The sequence below is a fragment of the Xyrauchen texanus genome, chromosome 15, assembly GCF_025860055.1.
Source record: "Xyrauchen texanus isolate HMW12.3.18 chromosome 15, RBS_HiC_50CHRs, whole genome shotgun sequence".
NCBI classification, from domain to species: Eukaryota; Metazoa; Chordata; class Actinopteri; order Cypriniformes; family Catostomidae; genus Xyrauchen; species Xyrauchen texanus.
This window is the reverse complement of record NC_068290.1, coordinates 30,979,633-31,007,415: the sequence shown is the minus strand read 5'-3', so window position 1 is coordinate 31,007,415 and position 27,783 is coordinate 30,979,633. Positions and strand designations below refer to the sequence as shown.

The 27,783-nt window shown below is 38.0% G+C and overlaps 1 protein-coding gene across 2 annotated transcripts in view; it reads right to left on the bottom strand.

The window, feature by feature from the left end:
• The window catches only part of LOC127655714 (phosphatidylinositol 4-phosphate 5-kinase type-1 alpha-like), a 44,684-nt gene extending 17,257 nt beyond the window's left edge, over positions 1–27,427 (bottom strand). For both annotated transcript variants that reach the window (XR_007972071.1, XM_052143662.1), the window contains exons 1-12: positions 27,288–27,427; positions 16,140–16,174; positions 12,324–12,386; positions 11,221–11,351; positions 10,361–10,478; positions 8,383–8,535; positions 5,878–6,177; positions 3,060–3,283; positions 2,640–2,723; positions 2,502–2,550; positions 2,310–2,391; positions 2,063–2,224 (exon numbers count right to left, since the gene is read on the bottom strand). Coding sequence is in view for 1 of the 2 variants with exons in the window: in XM_052143662.1 (XP_051999622.1) it covers positions 2,063–2,224; positions 2,310–2,391; positions 2,502–2,550; positions 2,640–2,723; positions 3,060–3,283; positions 5,878–6,177; positions 8,383–8,535; positions 10,361–10,478; positions 11,221–11,351; positions 12,324–12,386; positions 16,140–16,174; positions 27,288–27,339 (1,453 nt within the window). In the remaining variant the exon portion in view is untranslated. The remainder of the gene's footprint in view (positions 1–2,062; positions 2,225–2,309; positions 2,392–2,501; positions 2,551–2,639; positions 2,724–3,059; positions 3,284–5,877; positions 6,178–8,382; positions 8,536–10,360; positions 10,479–11,220; positions 11,352–12,323; positions 12,387–16,139; positions 16,175–27,287) is intronic.
• Between the last annotated feature and the right edge of the window lie 356 nt (positions 27,428–27,783).

Below are 27,783 nucleotides of genomic sequence, written 5' to 3'. Positions count from 1 at the left end.
TGGTTCCCGGAGCTTACGCAGCTGTCACTGACAGCGCCGTGGCCCATCCCAGTGAGAGCAGATCTCCTCTCTCAAGCTCGCGGCACGATCTGGCATCCCCACCCAGAGCGCTGGGCGCTGCACGCGTGGGTGATCAACGACTACCCGTCGCTCTGCCAGAAGGGGTAATAAACACCATCATACACGCTAGAGCCCCTTCCACGAGAAGACTCTATGCGTCAACATGGTCTCTGTTTTCAAAATAGTGCACCGACAGAGACCTGGACCCACGGACATGTGGGGTGTCTTCGCTGCTCGTGTTTTTACAAGAGCTGCTGGATAAGGGCAGATCCCCATCCACGCTCAAAGTGTATGTGGCGGCCGTCGCGGCATTCGCTGAACCCCTGCACGGCCAGTCACTGGGAAAAAACGAGCTGGTCATCCGCTTCCTCAAGGGAGCTAGAAGGATGAACCCCCCGCGCCCCCCATCGGTTCCTATCTGGGATCTTTCTATAGTTCTCGAAACTATGAAAGCCCCCCCTATCGAACCGCTTCAATCCGTGGATTTGAAATACCTTTCACTCAAAACCGTTTTTCTGACTGCCCTGTCATCAGTCAAACGTGTGGGAGACCTTCACGCGCTGTCTGTCAGCGCTGCGTGTCTTGAGTTTGGACCAAGTGACTCCAAGGTCATTTTAAAGCCTAGACACGGCTATGTTCCCAAGGTGATCGGTACTCCTTTCAGAGCACAGGTCATTTCCCTATCGGCGCTGCCAGCATCCGATAGCGAACGCGACGCCAATCTCCTTTGCCCAGTCAGAGCACTGAGATTGTATACTGCGCGCTCCGCCTCTTTCAGACGCTCTGAGCAGCTTTTCGTTTCGTTCGGAGGGCGCACCAAAGGTCTCACCGCCTCGAAACAGACACTGTCTAGATGGATAGTGGACGCTATTGCTGCCGCATACGCGTCAAAAGACCTGCCATGCCGTTGGGCATTAGGGCTCACTCCACTAGAGGCATGGCCTCATCGTTGGCATGGTCCAGCGGGATTTCCATTCATGACATATGTGTGGCAGCGGGCTGGGCTTCCCCCTCCACCTTTGTCAGATTTTACAATCTGGAAGTGCCCGCCCTGCAGGCAAAACTACTAGCGGTTTAATACGCTACAGCTCCCCTGGTGAGCTGCACTGATGGGACTCATTCCACACAGACCGGCACTGCCGCTCTGTCGTTCCCTTCCCACTATGTGCTTATGTATTACACACACACTGGCCCGCACTCTTGCCGGCCAAATATTATTTCCCCACTCACATGGGCTCCCCCGGGTCCCCCCACCCCCGGGGCTCATGCAGTGGATGCTTGGCGCGCACGGCGTTGTCAATGGGTTCCCGTAGCGTAAGCTAGCTTACGCAATACAAGAGAACCTCTCGTAAGAAGGGCTGTCAGTTACCTAACGTAACCTCGGTTCTCTCTAGATGAGGGAACGAGTATTGCGTAGTCGGCCGTGCTCGCGCCACGAGCGACTTTCGCTTCATTCAATGAAAACCAGGGTTCCAGCCTACGAACTACGCTTATATGCACTCTAGCCATGCCCATTTTGGCGGGCTTTGATGCAGTAAGCGTGCGGACGCCTCTCATTGGACGCGAGTTCGCCCAAGTTCGTCTATAGGCTGCAGCAGTTGCCGCAGAGCAACCAATGAGCTCGCTAGCTAGCCCGCTCAAGGTCTGCAGTTGCTGCACTGCGTTGACAAATGATACAAAATTAAGGATAATTTTTTGGCTTCAATATCTCAGAAAAGATGAATCTTTCCCATAGCGTAAGCTAGCTTACGCAATACTCGTTCCCTCATCTAGAGAGAACCGAGGTTACGTTAGGTAACCGATTCGTTTTATTTGAAGTGTAGGTTAATGTTTTTCATGTTTGTGTGCAAAACTATTTATTGAGAAATCACTGTTTTTTTTCTCTTGTTTTTTTATGTATGGTAATGACAAAAAAATCAGCATTAGATTTTACACTGATCAGTTTTGATACCAAAATTGTTTCCAAATATTTTATACATTAATTTTGTTACATCACACTCACTGCTCTCTCCTTCTGTGTCAGCTTGGTTAAGATGTGTACAGTACACAAGGCTGGCATCAGTGACCGCGTGTCCACTGGGTGCGGGAGCAGCACATCCCATGGGAAGCCGTCTCACAACACTAGAACAGCCTCCTCGACTCTTCTTTGAGGGGGATGACTTTACTGGGGACAGAGAGTGCAGAATGATGACACCATAAAGAGACTGCAGGTTCAATGACCAATATCTAGACATGCTTTAGAGACATACGTGTTTTCTTAAAAACTGTGTTGCACATGAAACGCTGGAATCTCTCAGCATAGAATCCTGGCCGATGCACAGAGACTGTGTCCTACAACATAAACATTGACAACGCTATTTATCTCACTTTGTGGCAAATGGCTAATTGCAAAACAATCTTAATGTCAGCTGTAAAGTAACATGAAGGGACTTATGACTTACCCCATCGTGGACCAAGGCCTTCCAGGAATGCTCTATTTTTTTTATAAATCTGGAAGGAGAAAAAAATAAAGGAGAGATATTTACTGATATTCACAAACATGTGTGCAAGCACACAAATGTGGTTGGTCCAGTAGTCACCTGTAAGACTGCAGGATGTCGATGATACCAATATAAACCAGAATCCTCTCTCCTTTACTGTTGCGTGCTGGGATTCCTCCCCACCTACAGACAAAAATGTTAAGTGCTTGAGTCATGTGACTAGCTAGCTTCTTTTTTTGGCATGATAGGAATGACTGAGAGGTCACAAGATGTAAAAACCATGCCATATTTGATTTGGGCTCTTTATACAGAAGTTGATCAAATATTAAATTTGAAAATGAATAATGACCTAAATTTCGGTTTGTTCATCATAAAAGTGATCAAATGCCTTCAAAAGACAAATTTGGGTACTTTTATTAAGCATTAAAGTAGGTCACTACCCACTGCTAATGTGTGGAAATGTGTTGTGAATTAAACAGAAAGAAGGTAAGAGAGTGGTAAAATATGATGGTGACTGACTGGTCCTCTGTTTCCAGTGATCCTTTCCCTTTGGCTTCTCCCTGTATGGACTCCATAGCTGTGCTATATAGAGCTTTCTGCACCTGCGGTCTCCTGTGGTCCGGTGTCACGGCCCCATCTGACACTCCACCCTCCACCACACCCATCCTTTCATGAGACACCTGATTCGGGTTATGGATCCCCACCAGCAGACTGTAGTCCATAATCTTAAAGCTTTGCAGCAGCTGTCAAATAAAGAAATGGATCAACATTAGGGCTGGGCAATATAGCTATAAATATATATTCATGATAGGGCGCGAGAGCAACAGTTCACGCATACCCCTTGCGATATTGGGGCATTCAAGTGAAAATGTGGTTCGTTAATCTAAAAACAGTCCCTCCACAACAATAGTGACAAAAGAACACAACAGAGAACAGAACTTACTAAACATATCTGAAGAGTTTGTAGTTGAAGAATTCATGAATTTCTATGCCCAGCCTTATTTTTTTGAACCAGAGTCCTCAATGAAACAGAGAGATGGAGTAGGCGGGAATGTCTGTCACCTCTTCTCCATTCTGAACCGGTGAGTGTTTGTGACAGACCTGAGAGGAATGAGACCTCCGCAAAAACGTTCAGTAGGTGTAACAATCAAGTCGTTTTTCACTGGCTCATGAGATGCTGGCTTTAATATACTGTTATGAGAATGTTTTTGGACCAGTTCCATTCACAGCAGACTGAGTTATCCAGCTCGATGCCGGAAATCGAAAACAAATGATTGATAGAATGTACCGTTACGCTGATTAACATAGGAAACATACCTTTTATCATGTGTTGCTTGCTGTCAGGTTAGCACACGGTGTGACTGTGGCTGCCTGTAGCCTCCTCTATGTTTCTGTTAGAAATGCATCAATTCTTTGAATACAAACTCTTAGGACATATTTAGTAGGCACGGTTCTCTGTTTTGTGTGCAGCTGTGTTGTTCTTTTGTCACTATCGTTGTGGAGGAGCTGAGTTTTCGCTTGAATGCCCCAACGTCGTGAGGGGCTGCGTGAACTGTTGCTCTCACGCCCTTTCATGAACAAGTAAGTTCAGTAGACATTTTCACTAAATAATCCATTAGATTTCGGTTTGTTTCTCACCAAACCTTATTGTATGCTTTAGGGCTAGGCGATATGGCCAAAACTGTTATCACGATAATCTTTTTCATATTGTTCGATATTTATCACGATATACATTTACACATTGCAAAAAGTTTTCAAAGTTGACGGAAGAAAAGAAGGAAAAATAAATACAAAACTGCACAGGGGGTCCAGAGACAGCTAAAGCAGTGAGGTCTGCAGGATCTTTTACCAATTTTATCATCTTTTACCGTTTATCAATTGAAAATGAATGTTAAAAGATCATCTGTTTGTTCTGAAGCATAGTGACAGCAGTCCAGTATTTGTTGGAATATTTTTACATTAAAATTAAATATTTTTTACATTTCTTTAGATTCAGATACCCAAGTATGGGGCATAGAAGCCCTTGTGACTGTGGCATGATGCTGAATGTGGGTTCAGGGGTGTCCCGAGAGAAAATGTTGAAAGTGTTTTGTATATTTTCATTAAAGTGAGAGACTAGTCTACCAACTAGTAATTTTAGTCTTTCCTTATCCATTCCAGACATCTAATTAATTTTCACAAAATTAGAACAGAAATTGATTTGTTTATTATTAAAGGCTTGTAACATAACGATTAATAAAGATACATTTAGAAGGGAAAAACATTATGGTCTAAAAGGTGCTTTGAAAACACCTTAACTCATGTGGCGCTTTATGTCTACACACATGCATGGAAAAGAGGCAACGCATGCGGTGCGGGACAGGGCAGAATTGATGCATGTTTGTTTCTAAAGAACAATATTCAAGATTACAGTTCAGAGCTGTTGTCCACATCACTGTTGTGCTCTTCACTAGAGACGATGAGAGGGCGCAACCGTTGTCATGAAGTCTTGCGGTGCGGATGGAATAAATCCGGTGTCCGACGTAACCTAATTGTTAGCAAGGAAGCTAGCATTAGCAAGTTCATCCAGTATGACCCTACGTCACCACTGGCACGTTGTGAGTGAAGCTGAGAGCATTTTCAATTAATTCATGCTCGCAAGGTGGATCGTAGGATTGGCAGCTGTGCGGAGCAAGCTCTCTCCTAGCACCATGAGCGCCTTTGAGCGGATTACGTCCGCCCCAGTGGAAACGCAGCCTGAGAAAGCTGAACTGCTTGTGTTTTAACGACACGGAGTAAATTTAGAAAATTCCTCAAAAGCTTATCGTGGATTTTCTTTATCGTGATATATATCGATATTATTTTATCGCCAAGCCCTAGTATGCATTCATAACAATCATGAGTCTCATGGAATCATTTATTAGACTTCTGAATTATACTTTTGAGTCCTTTTGAAGCTTGAAGAGGTGGTCACCATAAACTGCCATTCTATGACTTCACTGAGCTCAACATTTTTTCACAATTTCTCCCTTTGTGTTAAGAAAAAGAAAGAAAGTCATATAGGATTATAACAACACAGGGGTGAGTAAACAATGACTGAATTTTTTCAGTTTTGGTGAACTAATCCTTTAAGGAAACTTAAGGGACAAAGCACATTAAATTGATTGCGTTATGTGTGATGATGCTAGTGTTTACCAGTAATGTTAAAGTGCTACCAAAATCACTGAAAATATATATTGTGAATTTTCAATATATATTGCCCAGTCCTAATCAACATCATCATTTCCCTGGATTCTATGTCCTTATTGACATCAGTCAATTAACACCTAAACACAGACGTGCATGGCTGCATACTCACCAGGCAGTCTCGCTGAATGGTTTTGCAGAGGGCACTGTAGTTGTCAGGTTCTAGTTGAATGCCCTCAGGCATGTCCTGGATAAAGTCCAGGTCTTTGTAAGTGGGGATGACCTTTTCTCTCTCTTTAGGGGAGGCACGTCGCTTGTATGTGGAACCCTTCATGTCATATTTGAAGTGCATAGGCACACTGCGCGGCAAAAGGTTATTCATTACAACGATACGGATATTCTTTCCGCCCGACTGCACGCAATACAAGCCGTAAAACTTTGGAAGCAATGTCCTCTTGTTCTGATTCAGATTCTGAGAGGAGAAAAAGTAAAAGGTAATAAAGAAGAAAAAAGATTTAGATTGTTATAAACATTGCAATTCAGGAACAACTATAAGATCAACTTCAGGTGGTGTCAGGCAAAATTAACTTTTTGCCAGACCTGCCAATGGTCAATTACGAAAATAAATTGGTCAAAAACACATCTTACTGGCCATGAGAATGTATTTGGCATTATTTTGAATTATAAAATACATATATTTTTCATACGACAATGGGATTATTTAGCCGTTTCCCCTTGTATATTAGTAATAAGATGAGCAACTCTCCATCTTTTGGTGAAACTGCACCTGTCACCACAATGTCAACCTCCAAACTGTTTTTTTCCCCCATTTGTATTTTCAATTCATATTTGGTGGCTTAATGAGAGTACAATTCGTCATGGAGATCTCTCTGTTATTTACACACCAAAGTCAACATTTACTCTAATTTGATGCTTTGTGATTGTTCATTATTGTCCTTGGGTGGTGTAAATACATGTAATGCAGGTCTACAGCTGAAGTCAGAAGTTTACATACACTTTATCCAAATACATTTAAACTCAGATTTTCACAATTCCTGACATTTAATCATAGAAAGCATTCCCTGTCTGTCAGTTAGAATCACTACTTTATTTTAAGAATGTGAAATGTCAGGATAATAGTAGAGAGTATGATTTCTTTCATCACATTCCCATTGGGAGTTTGGTAGCATTGCGTTTAAATTGTTTAACTTGGGTCAAACGTTTTGGGTAGCCCATCACAATCTTCTTACAATATGTTGCTGGAATTTTGGCTTATTCCTCCAGACAGAACTGGTGTAAGTGAGTCAGGGTTGTAGGCCTTCTTGCTCGCACATGCTTTTTCAGTTATGCCCGCTGTTGAGGTCAGGGCTATGTTATGGCCACACCAATACCTTGACTTTGTTGTCCTTTAGACATTTTGCCACAACTTTGTAGGTATGCTTGTGGTCACTGTCCATTTGGAAGATCCATTCGTGACTGAGCTTTAACTTCCTGGCTGATGTCTTGAGATTTTGCTTCCATATATCCACACAAATTTTCTTCCTCATTATGCCATCCATTTTGTGAAGTGCACCAGTCTCTCCAGCAGCAAAGCAGCCCACATCATGATGCTGCCACCCCCATGCTTCATGGTTGGGACGGTGTTCTTCAGCTTGCAAGCCTCACCCTTTTTCCTTCAAACATAATGATGGTCATTATGGCCAAACAGTAACATTTCTGTTTCATTAGACCACAGGACATTTCTCCAAAAAGTAAGATCTTTGTCCCCATGTGCACTTGCAAACAGTAGTCTGGCTTTTTTATGGCGGTTTGAGCAGTGGCTTGTTCCTTGCTGAGCAGCCTTTCAGGTTATGTCGATATAGGACTCATTTTATAGTGGAAATAGATACTGGTCTACCTGTTTCCTCCAGTATCTTCACAAGGTCCTTTGCTGTTGTTCTGGGATTGATTTGCACTTTTCGCACCAAACTATGTTCAACTCTAGGAGACAGAATGCGTCTCCATCCTGAGCGGTATGATGGCTGCGTGTTCCCATGGTGTTTATACTTGTGTACAATTGTTTGTACAGATGAACATAGGACCTTCAAGCATTTGGAAATTGCTCCCAAGGATGAACCAGACTTGTGGAGGTCCACAATTCTTATTTCTGAGGCCTTGGCTGATTTCTTTTGATTTTCCCATGATGTCAAGCAGAGAGGCACAGAGTTTGAAGGCAGACCTTACAATACATCCACAAGTATGCCTCCAATTAATTTCACCTCCTATCAGAAACTAATTGACTAAACTTCAAAAGGCAATATGTCAATTGTCTAGGCTGCTTAAAGGCACAGTTAACTTGTATGTAAACTTCTGACCCACTGAAATTGTGATATAGTCAATTAAAAGTGAAACAATCTGTCTGTGAACAATTGTTGGAAAAATGATTTGTGCCTACAAAGTCGACTATACTACTATTATTATTATAGCCAAAACTACAATTTGCTTATATTAAATCTGTGGAGTGGTTAAAAAATGAGTTTTAATGACTCCAACCTGAGTGTATGTAAACTTCTGACTGTAAATGAACAATTTTGTTTTTTTTTGACTGTGATACATTGTTATTATTTAAAAAGTAGAACTATTTCCAGAAAACATTATCTGAAGCACATACATAAGCACTCAATTGAGTAATGCTCACCATGAAGTATCCGGGAAGAAGTTTCTGCAAGAATTCTGCCTCCTTGTGCTGCACTGTTTTAATGATGAACTCATCATCGCTAGTGACATAAAATATCGATCCGCTTGCTCCAGGGTTGGACAGTTCAATTAAGGGATCATTACAAAGAGAGTACTGCAGAGAGAGAGAGAAACCCCACAAACACATCAGGGGTGTCTCTAAAGAGAATTAATTTCCATAATGATGAATATTAAATGAAATAAAATAAAACTGAAAATGAGAAAGATTTGGATATTCTGAAAACAGAAACAATTATTCTTGGTGCGTAGAGACTAGAGGTGTAACAGTTCTCAGTTAAAAAAATACAATAAAAACAACTGTACGGCTCGCTACCCACGGTTCAGTAAGCATTTACACTGCGGTTCATCTCAAGTTTAATGACGCATCTGGAGCACAAGATTTGATGCAGAAAACATAGTGTCAAATAGACAAGCACAGTTACAACCTCCGCTATTGCACCTGTATGGCTCTGTGTCTCACGTGGGTCAATAATCTACAGAGTGTAGCTGTACAATTAACTGTTGCTATGCTAAATCAGTTGATAAAATCACAGTCCTGCATGTGTTGGTGTGTAGTTGGATATGGCAAGCGGAGGAAAACAAGCTGCAGATAGAGAAGCCCTCTGCGCCATTCAAGTCTCCCATCTGGGAACATTTTCTTTATCAGCCAATTACAACAGCGATGATCAGATACCTTTGACAAAACAGTCACTGTTTGTAGGTATTGCTCAATGCTAGTGCCATAAACTCATGGTAATACATTGAACACGATTGCCATTCACAACATTACTCTTGTATAAATAGTGCATGGCACGCAGAGACGTGCAAGTAAGGCAAAATGTATGCACTCCCTTCCATTTTTAAGCAGGCAGACAGTTCTTATTCAGACAGACATGAAAAAATAACTAAAGTGCTTAGGTGTTCATTGCCAAAGATATGTTGCCCTACTCCACTGATGAAGATGTGGGATTTCCACGTCTGATTTAAGTACTAAACTCACGTTACGACATCCCTTCTCATATCCATTTTCACAGCAAGTTTATTATTCCTTCTATAGTGATGTACAGCTTCTAAATGTGGAATATATGTTGCGTTTGAAATGCACTTTGTTGATGCAAGTAGTGTAAAGAACAAAGTATACGTCGCACGTACGTGTTGCTGATCGCTCCACGCACAGTTTGCAAGATGCTAATTTAGTCATCAGCACAGCTCCGTGGCTTCACCATCCGCCACCTAGATTTTCTTGACTCATGCATGCGGTCTGTGTACTGTCAGTGACTGTTCCAAAAGAGTGTCACAAAAGAGTTGTAGTGTGTATGCTTCAAATGCGTTCCTATTTGTTCGCGGTCAGAAAAGTATACTCAAAAAGGCGACACGGTTGGCGTTATCTGATCCGGAATGCACAAAAACGAAGCATACCTGGGCCTTAATAATGCACGTATTACGTGTTTTTTTGTTTTTATTAAGGACCCTTATGAAAATTAATCATGGTTTTACTATAGTAATATTGTAGTAACATTGACTGCTGTTACCATGTTTTTCTTGCAGAAACCATGGTTTTGATTCAGTTAATCATGGTTTTGAAACAGAAATGCAGTAGTTTTCATATCCTAACCATGATTTTCTTATAGTATTGTAACCATGACAATAACAATGTTAAAATGTTGTGATAATTATGATTTTAACACAAATACCATGGTGGTAACTGTAGTAAAACCATGGTGATTTTTAGTAAGGGCAAACCTGTTGAAATAGACTATTCTTCATTTGGATTTGACAGTGTGTGTGTGTATATATATGACCCTAATATATATCTAATATTTAAAACCGTGATATAAACCGAACCATGAGAAATTTGCACTGTTACACCCTTATAAGATACCAGTTAAGAAATCTGACTATATAAAAACCGACTATATAAAGAACTTCTGTGAACTAACCAAATAGTCATCAGGTCGAATGCCAAAGAGTTCTCTGAAGTAGCGGAAGGCAATGGGAGCATAGGTCTTAAACCTGAAGTCACCATGGTGATGTGCTGGAGTCAAATTACTTCCTTCACTATGGGAGAAAGAGAGATAGACAGAGTAATGTGTTTTTGTTTTATTATAAAGTACTGTGCAAGTTTTAGGCACTTGTAAAAAATAATTTGAGTAGTGAGGATGTCATAAAAAATTGGTTAGGGTTCAGTGGGGTGCTCTGAGTGGCCAATGCTATCTGTTGCAGGGCTCCCTGTTCTTCCATTATATTCTATTTTCAAAAGGAATGTTTGGGAGTCTAAAATGTTATACTTCCTATTGACACACTAAAGCTAAAGAAATAAAAAAACATTAAGACAAATGTTTTTGTGAAAAATCTTTTTGTCTTTGAACAACAAGATGAAGACTTCTGCACAGTACTGTATATGGAAAATTAGAAGAAAGTATATCTTTTTTTGCAAGTCTTAATTAGCAATGTTTTGGTCAAAAACATTCTTCAGCCACTGTTAATAAAGATTTTCAACCTCATACAGGGTGTGAAACTTCAATTTATCCATTGCATTTTAGACAGCAGTCTTGCAGGTTTGAAGACAGCTAAAGTTTCTCTTATAAAAACCAACAACATGCCAAAACCTGGCTGCCGTTTCATAACAACAGGCAACACACCCATTTAAATCTATTTGTATAGCCACAGCTATACATATAATACAACAACATGCATAACAAGCTCTGGAAAATACACATATACACAGGTGCCAACACAAATAAGGTCTTAACAAGGGTGCCAACACAAACCATAATCTCTTATTTAATAGCATACACACCTGGGAAAGAAGATGCTTTCCACTACGTAAAAGTCCTGCATGAGGACGTCTCTCTCAGCTTTCTGACTGAGGCTGCCCACCGTGTGCGTGATGCCAAGCTGAATGGCACCTTTTAGGGCGGAGGAGGGCGTCTAAAGACAAAGAAAGTGTGTGATATCTGATAAAGATGTGCAAACAGAGGATAGGTGGTAAAATAATATGATGGTTAAAAAGTGTATAATTGAGTTGTGCTTCAGGCAGTGTGAGAATATAATTATTTTCTAAAAAGAGTTATTTCAGGTAAAGCAAACATTGGAATGTGTCAAGATTACAGAACGTGTGTCATGTCAACCACCCCTTCCTTTGCGACTTCTCCCTTTCCTTTATTCCACTCTAGAACAAATATTTTCTTTTGCCCTTCCTCTATTCTCAGGTAACACGATTGACTTAGTGTCAAAAATTTTGCAGGGCCAAAAATGCCAACAAATGTGATGAAAATGGCCTAGATATTTAAAATGAAGGACCAAAAACAAAGTAAAACAAGGGGCACATACTGAATTTTTTATATTTTTTTTCCATATGAAAAATCCAATTTACTTTTCTTTACTGCACTTTTACAAGATGGTAAAAGAAAGGTTTGTGGAGCAATGAGGCTATCAATACAAATGTATTGGAATTGGGTTTACTATTCAAAGTTTTTCTACATGCTTTTAGATTACTGCTATGTAATGGTCAAAGAGGTTGAGCCACTTTCTCCCATTGCAGCAGATATTTTAACATCTTGTCATTTGTCATTTGTTTTTGAAGCAATTACAATTATTACCAAATCTACTTAAATTTTTTCATATTGTTTGCTAAATTACTTATCAACGTCATATAAAGTAAACACAGGGCTCAGCATTAAGCATTGTCTTCGGACATGTAAATTGGTCATTAACAGAGTAAAAAAAGTTAATTGTCCAGAGACAAAAACAAACGAAAAGTAGGTTTGTTGAATGTGTAGCTAATAAAAAAAAAAAAAATCAGCGTCATGAAAGCTAAAAAATGCCCCCAATACATTCCAGAGGGCAAATTATGCCCCTTAATATAGTTCATTTCTGACACTAGTTTAACCTCATGCTGACCTTTTTGTAAGTGGTTTCTCCTGTGGGGTCAACTCCCCGATGACCAATGGTCTTCTTCATACTCTGAGATGATCCAGAACCATAGTTAGAGAGAGAAAGCAGAGTGGCAAAGAAGAGGGACAGAAAAATCATGTGTTATTCCTCTGGTTTCATGTCAATAGAGGGTATTCTAGAGGCCTCAACTCTGTCCAGGTTTGACTTCCTGTTTTATAGGTGCCTCAAGTCAAACACATTCATATGTGTCTGTGCATAATCTCACTCGATACATGTGAATCTTCAATTGACAATGAGAGCAGTGTGTGTGTGTAACTGTGTCAATATTTGTTGTTTTTGTGATCCTTCTCACATGGCTGTTTGATTAACAGACGGTAACAGTAAAGTCAACTTTAGTTCAGTCTACAGGGCTCATGTTCACATACCTCTATCAATGTCCAGCAACTAAAATAACACTCAGACATGGATGAAACTAAGGATACTGATTTAAATACTTGGCAGCCAGATTAGAAACTAAGATAAAATAAATAAATAAAACAAATCAGAGGGTATCTTGAAAATATTTGCAAGCATTAAAACAGGTGCAGAAACCAGTGCACAAGTATCTGACTGGTATATAGACCAAACACTACCGATCCCATTCGGCACTGGGAAGATTTGTTATTAAGAGTTTACGAACCCATTGCTTTCCTTAGTTTCTTCAATTCCAGTTCAACTGACTAAAATTATCAAACAATTAGATCAAATTTCAGTGACTCTAGAAAGAATTCATTTTCACTCAGATTCTCATTACACAAAAACATGTACCAGGTTTTGCATTACAGATGTATAAATCTATCCTATGAATAAAAAAACAATCAGATTTAAGGAGGCCCAATATAATGAAGTTCCACCAGACGTTATTTCAGATACATTTGTTATTGTTATATGGATGAAGTGCAGCGGGTAGGGTATCAGGGTGCTTTCACATTAGCAATTTTGGTTTTCCAAACTCTGGTGAATACCAGGGAACCGCACCCAGGTCCGCTTGATAAGGTGGTCTGAGGTACAGTTCATGTGAACTCTGGTACGGTTCACTGCTAATATCAACACAATTGCACCAAATCGCAGAAGTGAACCACTTGCGATGACAAATAATTTGCATCTTCGTAGGCTCGCATTCGCAATTATTATGGTATAATGCATTTCTCATAACTGCTTTTGTCAAAATAGGCCTACACCGCCTTCAGAGAGCAGCTCACATTCTTCAATCACTTGCAACTCATCAGCGGGATGATGGCAGAAAAACGCTAATATTCATCACATCATTGCACATTCAATGCATCCACAGGAGACAAACACAAGTGTTGTCCTGTGCATGGCAAGTTTTCGTGGTAAATCCAAAGAAGCAAATTTTAATACTTCACTTAACACGGTGACATCTTCTCAAGTTGTTACCTAGTTACAGTGGTAAACAAATGCTGCTTGTACAAACATTGATGACGTAATCATACCGCGGTTTTGACACAAATAATATGATGTGAACACAGACCAGCACAGACAGCGGGAGGGGCGGAAACTCAGGTTCAGTCCAATCAGATTTTTCAGGCAGACTGTCCGCACCATTAACTGCAAGTGATCCAATCAGATTTGCGCATTCAGACATAACCAACCTATCTGCATGGGTTGCTTTGGTAACGATGTAGGCATACCCATGTGACGATGCTTTTAAAACAGATGCAGGAAAAATGGAGGTGCATCATCTCGCTCTCTCTAAATAAGCCCCCTGTCCAGTCGCGGTGCAGAACTACTCCATCGCACAAGAAAAACAAAAGTAAATATTGTGATATTCCGTGCTGCAGTCACCAATTTTGTTGCGTTAAGAGTGAGGCAAAAGACCATTTGAAATCCGAATTTAGCAGCCAGAGCGTCTGGACTGAAACGCATCTGAAAAAAATCAGATTTCAATCGCATTTGAAACCACCTCCCGATGTGGGTTGAATCAGATTCTGAGAAATCAGATTTCATGTGGTTTTTGCTGTCCAGACTATCAAAAAAATCACCTGGATACAATCTGGATATGCAAAAAATCAGATTTTTTGTTGCAGTCTGAACAAGTGTGAAAGCACCCTCAGACAGATATTCAACAATAAAATAGATCTAACCTTTTATTGGTCAAGCTATCATACTCCACACTAGGGCTGCATCTAACAATTATTTTGATAATCAATTAATCTAATGATTATTAGAAAGATTTTTTGACTATTAGGGCAATTTTTGCAATGATTAATGATTAGCTCTTAACAGATTATTCAGCTTGTGCCTCGACATAAATGGTTGTATTAAATGTGCTTATTAACAATAAAGAGGACAAAATCATCTTTTAAAAATACCTCTAAATGAAATTCACTGAATTAAAGTTGAAAAAACAATTTTCTTCAGATTTAATAGTTATTTATTTTTTTATCACTGCAAAAAATCCTATTGTTATCAAGTGTTTTTGTCTTGTTTTCCATTTAAAATTATCTTAAATTCCTTAGAAGAAATATTTACTTGAGAAGCAACACAGAAGATATTTAGACTTGCTTTTAGAAAATGTATCTTAAATAGGTCTATACGTTTATTTTGTATATAAGTGTATTTTTTCACTCATTCATACTTCTGCCAGTTCAGCAAAGACAAAATATACTTATATGTTACTTCTCAGGCAAATGTGTCTAGTTTGAAGGATTATTAGATATTTTAAAATATTAAAATAAAAGACTACACTCTTTCACATTTTTGTACACTTGATTTCGATCCAACTTTAACTAAAAAAAACAAACTCTCTCTTCTTAATAGAGGTGCGTATCACTGATTTTTTTCATGATAAGATACACACCGTGAAACATGTATAATGATTCACTACGTCGTAATACATCACATTATAATCTAGAGGAAGCAAGCGTGCTTGAAGGAGGAGCGCCTCTGCGTCAGACAGTCTATCAGCCGGGAGAAGTTTGAAACAGTCTCCTGCTGTTTTTCACATGACTCATTTAAGCAGCTCTGACCGTACAGAGAAACACCAGTTTAGGAGTTTGTGCTTATTTATACAAACTGCTTCCTTATTATTTGAACTTGAATAAAGGACGCATTAAAGACATAATGCCGGGGTGTATCCTTTTTAGATGCTCTGACAGGCAAGTTTTTCTTCAGTGGAACACCATGTACGGCTCTGCTTTATTTCACATCACGACAGCACTGCTTTGTATTTACTATTTTGCATTTGTGTATTATAATTCCCTCATTATCTGCGATCTACATCACCTTAAACTATTTGGAAAGTTTGAAGTGCGTCTGGACTGTGAGCTGTTCTTTCTTCCTCTCCTGTGTCATCATTAGCATTTGAAATTATCTCATCTTGTGTTAAATGAGATCAAACGACTATTCAACAACGATTTTTGTAGACAATTTTTTACAATAAGTTATTGTGACAGCAATTGTCTTTGGTGGCACTGGATTTGTTTTGCACACTCTCCAAGAAACTGTGCCTGCTTATTTTTAGCGGCTGTGTTTTAAAGCGGATTAATTAGTCAGTTCTAGTCTAGAATATTTGATCATCATGTCCCATTTCTAATTCACATAAAAATAAAAGACAGATGAGAAAGTCTTAAAATTTGATAAACACGCATAAATTGTCACAAATTTCAATCGGAAGAGTGGATATAAAGAATAATATTATTTCTGCCAGTGGCTTACACACACACAATGAAACCAACAAATGTAACAATAGATCAATATTCAGTCAGTCACAATATAATTTAAATGTATATTAAGGACTTCAAGTGTAAAAGAAAGTCTTACCTCTGTTGCAGTCATCTTTCGAACTCCGCTGGACCCTGTAATATTGGAAGAGGAGAAAAAGAAGTGTGGAAAGAACATTAATACATGCCAGAAGGTGGAAGGGGATATAAGATAATCTGAAGTTCACACCACTCCTCAAGTAAGAGCAGTACTGTTGCTTTAGGACACAGATCTGCTGATTCTCTCCTAAAGGAACATCACAGTTAAAAACATGTCTGCTTAGCACAGCCTACAGCAGAATGCCTCAGTCCTGAAGAAAATAGCCTGGTTCTATTTTAATCTTAAATCAAAAGAAACCAATAAAAAAATATACATATATATATTATTTTGCAGACATAAAATTAAGCATATTTTTAGGGTCTTCAATATTTTTTTAATTATTATTTTCATGACAGTATGCACATTTTATCCCCAAATCTAATTACCGTAACTTTTAAAAAGATCAGTAAGTCTAGACTATCTTATAAATTAAAGTATTTACAATAGAGATGTGCACAGAAAGTCGGCATTCGGTTTACTGTTTGACGCACCACTATTAAAATACTAAAAATCACTATTCGATTATTCAACATGTGCATTTGAGGTCTTCAACCCGACACAAACTCGATGAGATCTGAAAAATATCAGGATTTCCGGCCAGACTTGGGCCAGTTTTTCAAGCATAGGGCCGGTTAGGGGCTGTTAAGACATGCTTTTGTGTGCATCTGTGCTGTTTTTAGTATCTACTGTCAACACGTGCTGGATGGAGCTCTTTTTATTTTAATTTTAATTTATTTTATTTTAAATCTGGATGACAGTTGCTAAAAGACATGCCAGTGTTATAGACGTTGCCATATTTACTTTAGTCACTTAGTTTTACTTTAGTCACTATGGTTACAGGTGTTAGAATACGGTTGTGACTTTGATTGTTCGTACACAGTTTTCAAACCGATACTACCTATAAGATGGTGTATGAGCAGGACATTTCAAGACTCATACCTGTAAGTAAATTCAGTTGTCAATCCCAAACACTGGCTGTGTGAAAGTACTGCCCAAGTTAAAAAGAACTTACACTTTTATAAACGCATCTCGAAACACCTGCCTTGTGTACAATTCATTGCGCTGCGTTCTGCAGACTTCATGTGACTGTTGTAACTAATATCATGTTAACCCCGTCCCTGACAACCATGTCACTCCTTTTTATCACAGCTGTTTTCTGTATTAGCCAGCTATAGTTTGTCAGTGTAGTCAGTAACATAGCAGATTGAAAGAGAAACATCCCAGCATCTTTTTGCAGCACAGTAGACTAGAGGTCGACCGATATGGGTTTTTTCAGGCCGATGCCGATCTTTTGAAATCCGGGTCAGCCGATGGCCGATTAATGCTGCCGATTTATTTTGGCCGATATGTGCTTGTTTTTAACCTCTTATTTGAACCTTTTATTTGAAAGATAAAATGTAACACAAATAATTACTTAAGATAGACAAAATTGATCAACAAATACATTTATTGAACGCTTGACCAATCTGCACTTGTACACTTAAATTAAAAATGTATAATGTAAAAACATATTGTATAAATAATGTATAACAAATATATTAAATAAACAAAGCAGGTGTTACGAATTGCTCCGAGACACGAAGGTTGAGATCCAAATGCAGCTTTAATTAAGGGGCAATCCAGACACGTAATCCAATATTCAGAGCATCCAAGAGAAGCACAGGCATAACTAGGGATGGGTATCGTTAAGGTTTTAATGGTATTACTATCTTACCGATACTGCTTATCGATCCGGTACTTCAACGGTATTCTTAATGGTTCTTTTTGTTATATTTATATATATATATATTAAACAAAGATAAACAAAAGATAAACAATTACACAAAGATAAACGTTATATAGGCACAGTGATTTAATTTCAGGAAGGTCTACTAACATTACTGTTCAGGTGTGGTCTAAAAAGAAATCTAATAAAGTAATCAATTGTAAAATAACACTTCATAGTTTATCATAGATAGATTAATGCTTATTAATGCAGAAGTTATTCATTCAAGAGCTGTAAGTGATTTTCTCTTTGCCTTTTGTTGTTTGATTCGCAGTAATGGCTCAATCGTCACATGTTTAATAGACAGCTTCCCCTTTAAGACCGAGTCTAATAGGCTCCTGATGCAGCATATTTTCTCCCAACTATTTCCATAACTACATCCATTTAAAACATAAACTGTGTTTAAGTGAATCTCCAAGCCGGTCGTTTTGACATATTTGTGTGTATAGTTGATCGTTTAGATGCGCACATGAAACCCAAAGTAGCCTATACTTTGCTTGTCTCGTTGCGGTCTGTTTCGGAGCGCGCCGCCCTGGGAATGGTATCTCTTGCGCTCTTTTTATTATTAAACGCATCCTGCAATTTAGCAACAGTAGCTAGACTGCATTTTACAACAATCACCGATCGTGCCGATTCTGACGTTAAGTTTGAGTTTTAGGGAGAAATGTCAGTGCACCGCTGTGAAGGGAAGGAAGTTGTGCTAGACAGAATGCGGCTTATGTATAAATATTATTTTTATAATCTTTGGAAGGTGAAATCTAAAATAAAATCAGACTAATATCACAGATCTAAACCAGGCTACGTTTGAATGTTTAGTTCTGTCACTCATTAAGCAGGGCTCGTGTTGTGCTCGCTGTGGCACCGCGGCACTCTCTCTCTCTCTCTGACTGCGAATAGCTAAATTGCATCACAGACGAATGGTTTCATATTATTATACATAGAAATGGCTGGCGAGATAAAATAACTTTCTCTTTATAGCAATAATAAATGTATTTTCTTAATTTCTACAGTACCGACAGCAGAACCGATAACGAGCTTACCAAAGCCAGTCCTTCAATAGCCTATACTGTGTTGGTATATTTTTATTACTTATTTCTCTGCATTGAGTGACAACCCTCTCAAATATAAGACACACAAACAGAACAAATAAAAGTCTCAGATTCACTGTCTGTAATTGCAAAATTCTTGCTTACTTATTGTGACATGATAGCAACCCTTCTGCTGTGATAAAGTTGATAACTTCAACTACGCTATCAATATCCAAAGTAGCCGAACGTCATGTTGCCTATCGCGTTTGTCGTGTTTTTCTTGAAGTTGGCAGTAACCATTTAAAGTAAAGTTGGCAGTAAAGTTTTTAATTAAATATAAAGGAGTTATACAAATTTAATCCTTACTGTTTTCTCCAAGGAACTTAGCTCCTTCCTTGAGGTCTGCTCACTCTGCTGGAAAATGACTCTAGGGGCAGCGTGCGTCGAACATGTGTTCCACAACAACACTAGGCTGCCCACAGATGCGCCTGCCTAATAATCGGCTTGATATAGGCCTACTTGGATACTGGCCGATGCCGATTAGTTTAAAAAATGCAAAATAAAAATTGTCCGATTAATCGGTCGACCTCTACAGTAGACAACAATGTGGTGGTGTATTGTGTCTGTTGTATTGATTTCATGCTACGTTGTTACCTAGTTGGTGAGACGCAATGCTGGAAAGTAAACAAACTATGTCCATCTTTTACTCTCCGTGACAACGAGCTTATAGCTAACCACGTAGCTACTTTCATACCTTGTCAGCTGCGTGAAAGCTAATGTGTAAACATGTATTCACCAAACTGTTTTGTTCAGGATTCGCAGTTTGGTACCCCCTTCAATCGAACAATTCCAGTCTGGTTTTCCACTGTTGTGCGCTAGGCTATTAGCAATAATTATTCATTATTAAAATCAATAAAAGTAACCTTTTAAATACTTTAAATCAACAATCATCAAAGATAACCCTCAATTATCAAATTCAATAGAATATCAACTATTATCAAAAGATAATCATTAATTATTAAAATCAATGGAACATTGATTAGAATTAACACTAGCTTATATGTCCTTCAAATCAACAATCAAAGATAATTAGCAATGATCAAAATCAATAGAATATGAGCCGGGTAGGGATGCACCGATCCGATACCTGGATCGGTATCGGCTCCGATACTGACATTTATAAACGGATCGGGTATCTGTCCGACGAGCCCGATCCAAATCCGATACTGTGTGTTAGTCATGTTTGTTACTGTCAAGCTCAAAACATTACATAAAAGAACCATTAAAACACACGTGCCTATTTTTAGCCTTCACAGCATCGTGCAATATTTAAGAGCTATTCACGAACAATATCTCGGATGTATATTTGATGGATGTTTATATGGAATAAATGTATTCTTTATTTAAATGGTCAGCAACTGACTTATACTGAACATACATTACTGACGTTTATTTAGCTATTTATTCTTTATTTTCTAGAATTTGTTGACATTTGACAACGTATAATAATGTCAAATATTCTTTGATAAAAATATTTGTTTAAGAAAGCAGCCTTCTGAGTACCTTTGCATAGTCATATCAGTGAACAATACATATAGAAAAGGTCTGTTTTCATTCAAGCACAAAAATTAACTATATCGTCCACCATATCTGTAATCTGTGAATTTTCCCCTCTAAAATAGGTATTGGTCTCAAACCCAACATCGGTCAGGCTCTATAATAGTTTGTTATTTTTGCCAATTTAAGCAGATTACTAGATCTGTGTGAAATATGTGAAGCTATTTTTGATATCAGTCCCTGTTTTTCACCTCTATGTTGGTATGCAGTTTACAAATTGCAAGAAAAAAATATAGATCTGCTGTGTTCTTAGAACACTTGTGAATAGATATTTAGATGCTTTTTTTACATAAAAATGTACAGATGTTATTGAAACTCCATTATTGAAAGACCATTATTGTTGTCTTTTGATAAATGTCATGCTCAGCAGCTCACAAACTGTCTTGAAATGATAGATCAGCTTTGTTCTTATACTGCCAAAATCTTTACCAAAATCTTTAAGTAGGTCTGTAGACATACACATTTTAAAGGATTAACATTTTCTTTTGACCATTGATTCAGTGAATAACTAATTTCTCACAAGACACTCATTTGTCACCACCTTCTGGCATCACCAGAAATGATCACTGAATCATTAAATGGATCTGAATGAATTTTGGTGAATGTAGTCAAAACACTCAAGCCACTTGGATACATTTAAATCCCACAATGCACAAGCACGGAGTAAAAAATCTGATAGAAAGCAAAAACAACCTGCCACAGTGGCCTGTGTCGCTGTGCAATTTACAGGCCAAACAGAAAATATACATGCATTTGGCACTTGGCAGGTGTTAATTTTGGACCCTGGTCCTGCTGCATCACCAAACTTCTACAGAGCTTCAGCTGGCACACAGCCACCCTGACATTATCCTGTAGGATATTTTGATAAACTTGGGAATACATTTTTCCTTCCATGATGGCAAGCGGTCCAGGCGCCGAAGAAGCAAAGCAACCCTAAATCATGATGCTTCCTCCACCGTTGGGATGATATTTTCATTTTGGTCCACAAAACATTTTCCAGTAGCGTTGTGGAGTGTCAAGGTTCAGGTGTACAACCATGTTTTTGTTGGAAAGCAGCAGCTTTCGTGTTGTCCTGCCATCGACGCCATGTCCGTTTAATGTTTTCTGTATAATAGACTCACTAACAGAGATGTAAGCAGTCCCAATGATTTGTTCAAGTGTTCTTTTTTACCTCATTGAGCATTCTGCCATGTGTCCTTTGAGTCATCTTGGCTAGGTGGTCACTTCAGGGGGAGAGAAGCCACAGTGCTAAATCGTCTCCATTTATAAACAGATTGCCTAGCTGTAAACAGATTGCCTAGCTGTAAACAGATGAATATCTAAACTTTGTAACCCTTTCCAGCTTCATGCAAAGCAACAATCCTTGATAGAAGATCTTCTGAGATCCATGGTCCATGTCAGCAAAGGCTGTGAATAGCAAACTCAAAAATATTTGAATGCTTTTTATAAGTCAAAGTAGCTCTAACCCACACCTCCAATCTAGTTTCATTAATTGGATACCAGGTTTGCCAACCCCTGACATTAATTAGCTTTTGTTGACTTCATTAGCCCAAGGGTTCACATAATTTTTCCAACATACACTGTAAATGTTTGAATTATATATTCAATACATACAAGAACAATACAGTGTGTTATTAGTTAAAACAGATTGTGTTTTTTCATTATTGTAACTTAGATGATGATCAAACCAGATAGCAACTTTATACATAAATCAGGTAATTCCAAAGGGTTTATATACTTTTTCTTGCAACCGTATGTCAAGCCTGATCTAGTGGCACAACGTCCAGGAATTGTGATACTAATTTACAAGTTGGTTCTGCCAACCACAGAGACACTAGTTATGTTCCCAAAGATTACTGGATGCTTTCATCATCAGTCTGAAATATCAATTCATATTCCCATCTGCCTCAATCACACAAACAGATGAGTCACAGTTACAGCTTTCACTTTCATTACATGCCTCCCATCCTCCCCCAGTCATCAAGCGTCAATTGCCACTGCAAAAGAGATCATGCAAGAAGAAGCCATTTTGTTTTCTTGGCATTAAGAGACTGACAGCACTATGAGTGTACCACAGCAGAGCCATGCATGTACCTCTCTGAGAGGCCAGCAACCTCCAAAACGGAGTCCTCAGATCTGTAGGGGTGAAACAATCCTTTTCAATGGGAACAGACAGAACTATGAGAAACATGTCTCAAATAATGGTCGAACAATATGGATTTTTCAATGGACAATGCAGATCCTGTTACACATATGTTGAAATTTAACAAACAACTATTTACTCGAAATTGGCTAAAATATTTGAATATTATCAATTGGCTAGCTAATGCTTCATACATTTTATGGTACCCAGAGGGACATTTAGGACACATAGCTACCATCAATAACAACACCAAATATCAAATATGACACAATGTTATAAAAAAACAGAACCCAGCATTAAAGCAAGTAATACTTTGCATTGCATTAAATTGCTAAACTATGGAGCAGTGAAACGACCACTAAAAAGAGGACACACACCTTATCAGGACGGGATGAGGGAGTGAGTTGGAAGTGCCTATATTTATGCCAAGCTCCAGAGATAAACAAGTGATATGGAACAAACCTTTACCTCATGCTCACACCAACAAACACATGTTTGAGGTCATGAATTAATATGTGCTGTCTGTAAGATGGATCTTTGAGGTTTAGCAGCATAGCAGTCTAAAAACGTGCAGTTCTTTGTCCCATTTTCACATTTATACAGAGCAAGAGAACAGCCTTGGTCAGCTTCAAGACTGTGTGCATGTATCTGAGAGCACAAAAAAAGCTCAATAGAGAGGTAACTATACACTAATGTGGGTTACCAACAACAAACAAAAAAAAAAACATTATAGAAATAAAATCACCCAAATACCCTCTGATTGGTGAAAGAGTCACCTCCACTTATTTTCCCATGAGATGTTATTTTACCGAATGGTCACTACAGACAGATGGAAGTCTAAGACCAACCACTCACAGGTAGGGCTGCAACTAACGATTATTTTGATAATCGATTAATCTAACAATTATTAGATCAATTATTCGACTATTCACAGATTATTGCAATGATTAATGATTAGCTCTTAACCGATTATTCAGCTTGTGACCCGACTTAAAAGGTTGTATTAAATGTGCTTACTAACAATAAAGAGGACAAAATCTTTTTAAAATACCTCTAAATGACATTCACTAAATTAAAGGGATTTAATTCTTAAGTTTAATATTAAGTTTAATTCAGTGAAGAAATTCACAGAAAAAATCCTTGTTATCAAGTGTTTTTGTCTTGTTTTCCAATTAAAAATGTCTAAAAATCCTTAAAACAAGATCCATTTACTTAAGCTGCAACATATAAGATATTTAGACTTGCTTTAAGAGAATGTATCTTAAATATAAGTGTATTTTGTATGTGTATTTTTTCAATAGGTTATAATTCTGTGAGTGCAGTAAAGACAAAATATACTTGTATTCAAAAGCAAGTATAAATATCGTATATGCTGCTTCTCAGGTGAATGCATCTTTTTTAAAGGATTTTTAGAAATTTTTAAATATTAGTATTTTTTAAATTATATTCAACATTCTTAGATAACTATTTTTTTTAAAGGCGTTTTAGATATTTATAGTGGAAAACAATATGATTTACACTTTACAAGATTACACTTATTCCACAACGAGTGTGCTTCTGAATTTACTTATTTAGTATTTTTGCATTATTATTCCGCATACTTTGCGATCTACATCATCTGAAGCTGTTTAGAAAGTTTAGAGTGCATCTGGACTATGATCTGTGTAATTCTTCCTCTCCTCAGTCAGGTGCGAGCTGCAGTGCTGCTCTTGTGCGCCATCATTAGAGTATAATGTTATCTCATGTTACGAGATCAAATGACTATTCGACAATGAACATTTTTGTCGATAATTTTTTAATGTCGACGTTGTCGATAACATCGAACAAGCGTTTCAACCCTACTCACAGGACAAGCATTGTAAATGCTGTTTACATACCAATAACCCAGGGCTGTTTCAGACCATTTGGTGGCCTAGGCGAGATCAACATTGTCTGGGGTGGGAGGTGCGACTTCAAGTTTTTCCGGCATTGAAAATTTCGATGAAATTCAGCAAATTCAATGACATTAATTTTAATTTATCATAAGCACTAAATATGCTTCTCATCGGACGCGCATCTGTGTTTCATGTGAGTGTTGTGCACACTATCTCTGAAGAACATGAACTGAAGAAGTGTGCACAGGCTTCCCAATATTTGTGCTACAGAAACTTGTGTTATTTTCTTTTGTTGTATTGCTTGGAGAAGATGTTGATTTCCTAGAGCAAAGTTTAAAATAATTAGTGCCCGACCAATATACTGATATACAGGGCGGAGTTGAGCGATATCTTCACTGTAAGTTGCTATCTAATTTGTGAAATACATACCGGAAAGTTAATAAACAATGACCCCATCATTTTCCCTTTTCAATATAATGATAACCCTGTCCCTGACAACCATGTCACTCATGTTTATCACATCTGTTTGCTATGTTAGCCAGCTATAGTTTGTCAGTGCAGTCAGTAACATAGCAGATTGAAAGTAAACATCAGGGCATCTTTTTGCAGCTCAGTAGACAACGGTGTGGTGGTGTATTGCGTCTGCTGAGTGTTGATTTCACACTACGTTGTTACCTAGTTGGTGAGACGCAATGCTGGTCCATCTTTTACTCTCCTTGACAACGAGCTTATAGCTAACTAGCTAACCACGTAGCTTCTTTCACTGCTTGTCAGCTTAGTGGAAGCTAAAGTGTAAACATCCATTCAACTGTTTTGTTCAGGATTCAGTTTGGTACCCCCTTCAACCGAACAATTTTAGTCATTACATTTATAAAATGTAATATTTAAAAGTCTGGTTTTCCTCCATTGAATGCTTCCTCTGAACTTGTATAGCAGAATACGGTGTAACACCGCTGCCCCTGTTTTTCTCTTGTCTCTGCAGGTGTAAGTACTTCTTGTTTTACAACCTGACACTAATTGACTGACAGCATTAATATGGTCAGCATTTGACTGATACTGAACAGTAATATTGATGTTTATTTATTTTGATTTATTCTTTATTTTAATGGTCAGCATTTGACTCATACTAAACATACAGTACTGATGTTTTTTAAGCTATTTATAGTATTTTTATTTATTCTTTATTTTCTCAGTGTTTATTTCTGGAATTTGTTGACAATATATAATAATAAATGTCAAATATTATTTGATAAAAATATTTGTTTAAGAAAGCAGCCTTCTGAGTACCTTTGTATAGTCATATTGGTGCACAATCCACATAGAAAAAAATCTGTTTTCATTCCAGCAAAAAGATATCGGCCACCATATCTGTAATCTGTGAATTTTCCCCCTCTAAAATCAGTAATCTCAAAAATCCCATATAGGTCAGGCTCTACTATGTTGGGATATATATCGTTATGATGATATAAAATTATTCATATTGTGATACAAGATTTTGGTGATATTGCCCAACCCTAAAAGCTCATATGGATCAATATTTTCAAAGACTCACAAACTACGTTTTACAAATTGCTACTATGATTACAGGTACATTTCCCATGGTTTAGACTTCACTTTTGAGATGAAAATACAAAAAACTAATAAAATAAAAGTATTCTTGAAAACCTGTTAACCCTCTTGAAGGACAAAGAAGTCAAACTAAACAATTTTCAAACAGCTGAGGGAAATACATGTAGACTCTTGACTTCTGAGCTAGTGTCAAATTCCTGATAAAGACTGCTGAATATCACATTGTTACATAACGCCCTTCATACAAATCTAATTTGGCAGATTAAGTGTAACACAAATGATTATGTGGATAAGTAAGAAAACAAGTTAAAAAAAAAAAAAACAGAAGAGGGAGCAATACATGTTACGCGGTGCTAAAGTATGTGTATGGCTGTAGTCTGACTGAAATTAAACTTGGGTATTAGAGCAGTATTTCGTATATTAGTTGTACTGAGTATGAATACTTGTTTTTCTATTATATTTAGACAATTCTCTTGATACTGACAATAGAGCTAAACAGCGGTATGCTGCTCTATTATGTACGTAAACACTAGATATCTCTGGACAAGGCAATTAGGGTAAATTTCTCAACTTTCCTAATTTCCCTCAAAGAAGAGTACACGAAGAAAATGAGCGTGTGTTGATGTTAAAATTCGACAACATGTACGGAGAGAAAATGGTCAAGATGGCTCGTTCAAATAACAAAGACCCAAAACAAGCCCGTTTAATGCAAATAACCAAAAATCTTAACTAATCTCTATTTATTTAAATTACTTAATTTAATATGAGCTTTTGTATATATTTTATTATGACTGGCTAGTTAGCATCTAGCATGCTAACCACATATCCACATAATAATCGATCGGGATTATTTAAGGAAAAACGTTAAAAACATAAAAGTTAATTAAAGCAAAAACACATGTCTGATTAGCTAAGGATATTATATATTTTCCATAATAGCGCCTAAAATTGATTAAACTTTGTAATTTAAAATTCATTTTGTTGTTGAACAAAAGACTTGAATGAAGCCAGCAAACAGAGTGCTGTTGAAAACAACAGATGCGTAGCAACAGACCACCGTGAAAACCAACGCAAACGACGTTATCGGTGTATAATTATAATGTTTTCACTTACCTGGAGGGGCAGATAAGCCCATGTCTGGTGGACCGGCGGACGCCATTTTCATTCGGGTTTACTGGACCCGATCCCTGACCGGAACCAGACAGACAGACCGAGGGTGTCCGGTTCCGCTAGGACGGACTATCTTGCACTATTTGCTGACACTGACCTGTGTCTATAAAAAAAACACTCATATAATCATACAGACATCGTCTCTGCCTGGTATCTCCAGACAGAAACTACATTATTATTACATAGCCTATAGTATATTACTTTACAATGAGTCTCGTGGTCAAAGGCACTCATTTAAAGGGTAACTAAACCCTAAACCAACTTTTTTTAGTTAATGATCTGTAAGCATGGTGCTTTATTAGTACTGGTCATTGATTCAAGTAATTTTTTGGACATTTGTGTATAAAGTGTTTTAATTCTACAATATATGGTGTAAAAACGTCTGAGTGCTGCCCTCTTCAGGTTGAACGGTGGCTACTGCAGTTGAATTTTCCTATTG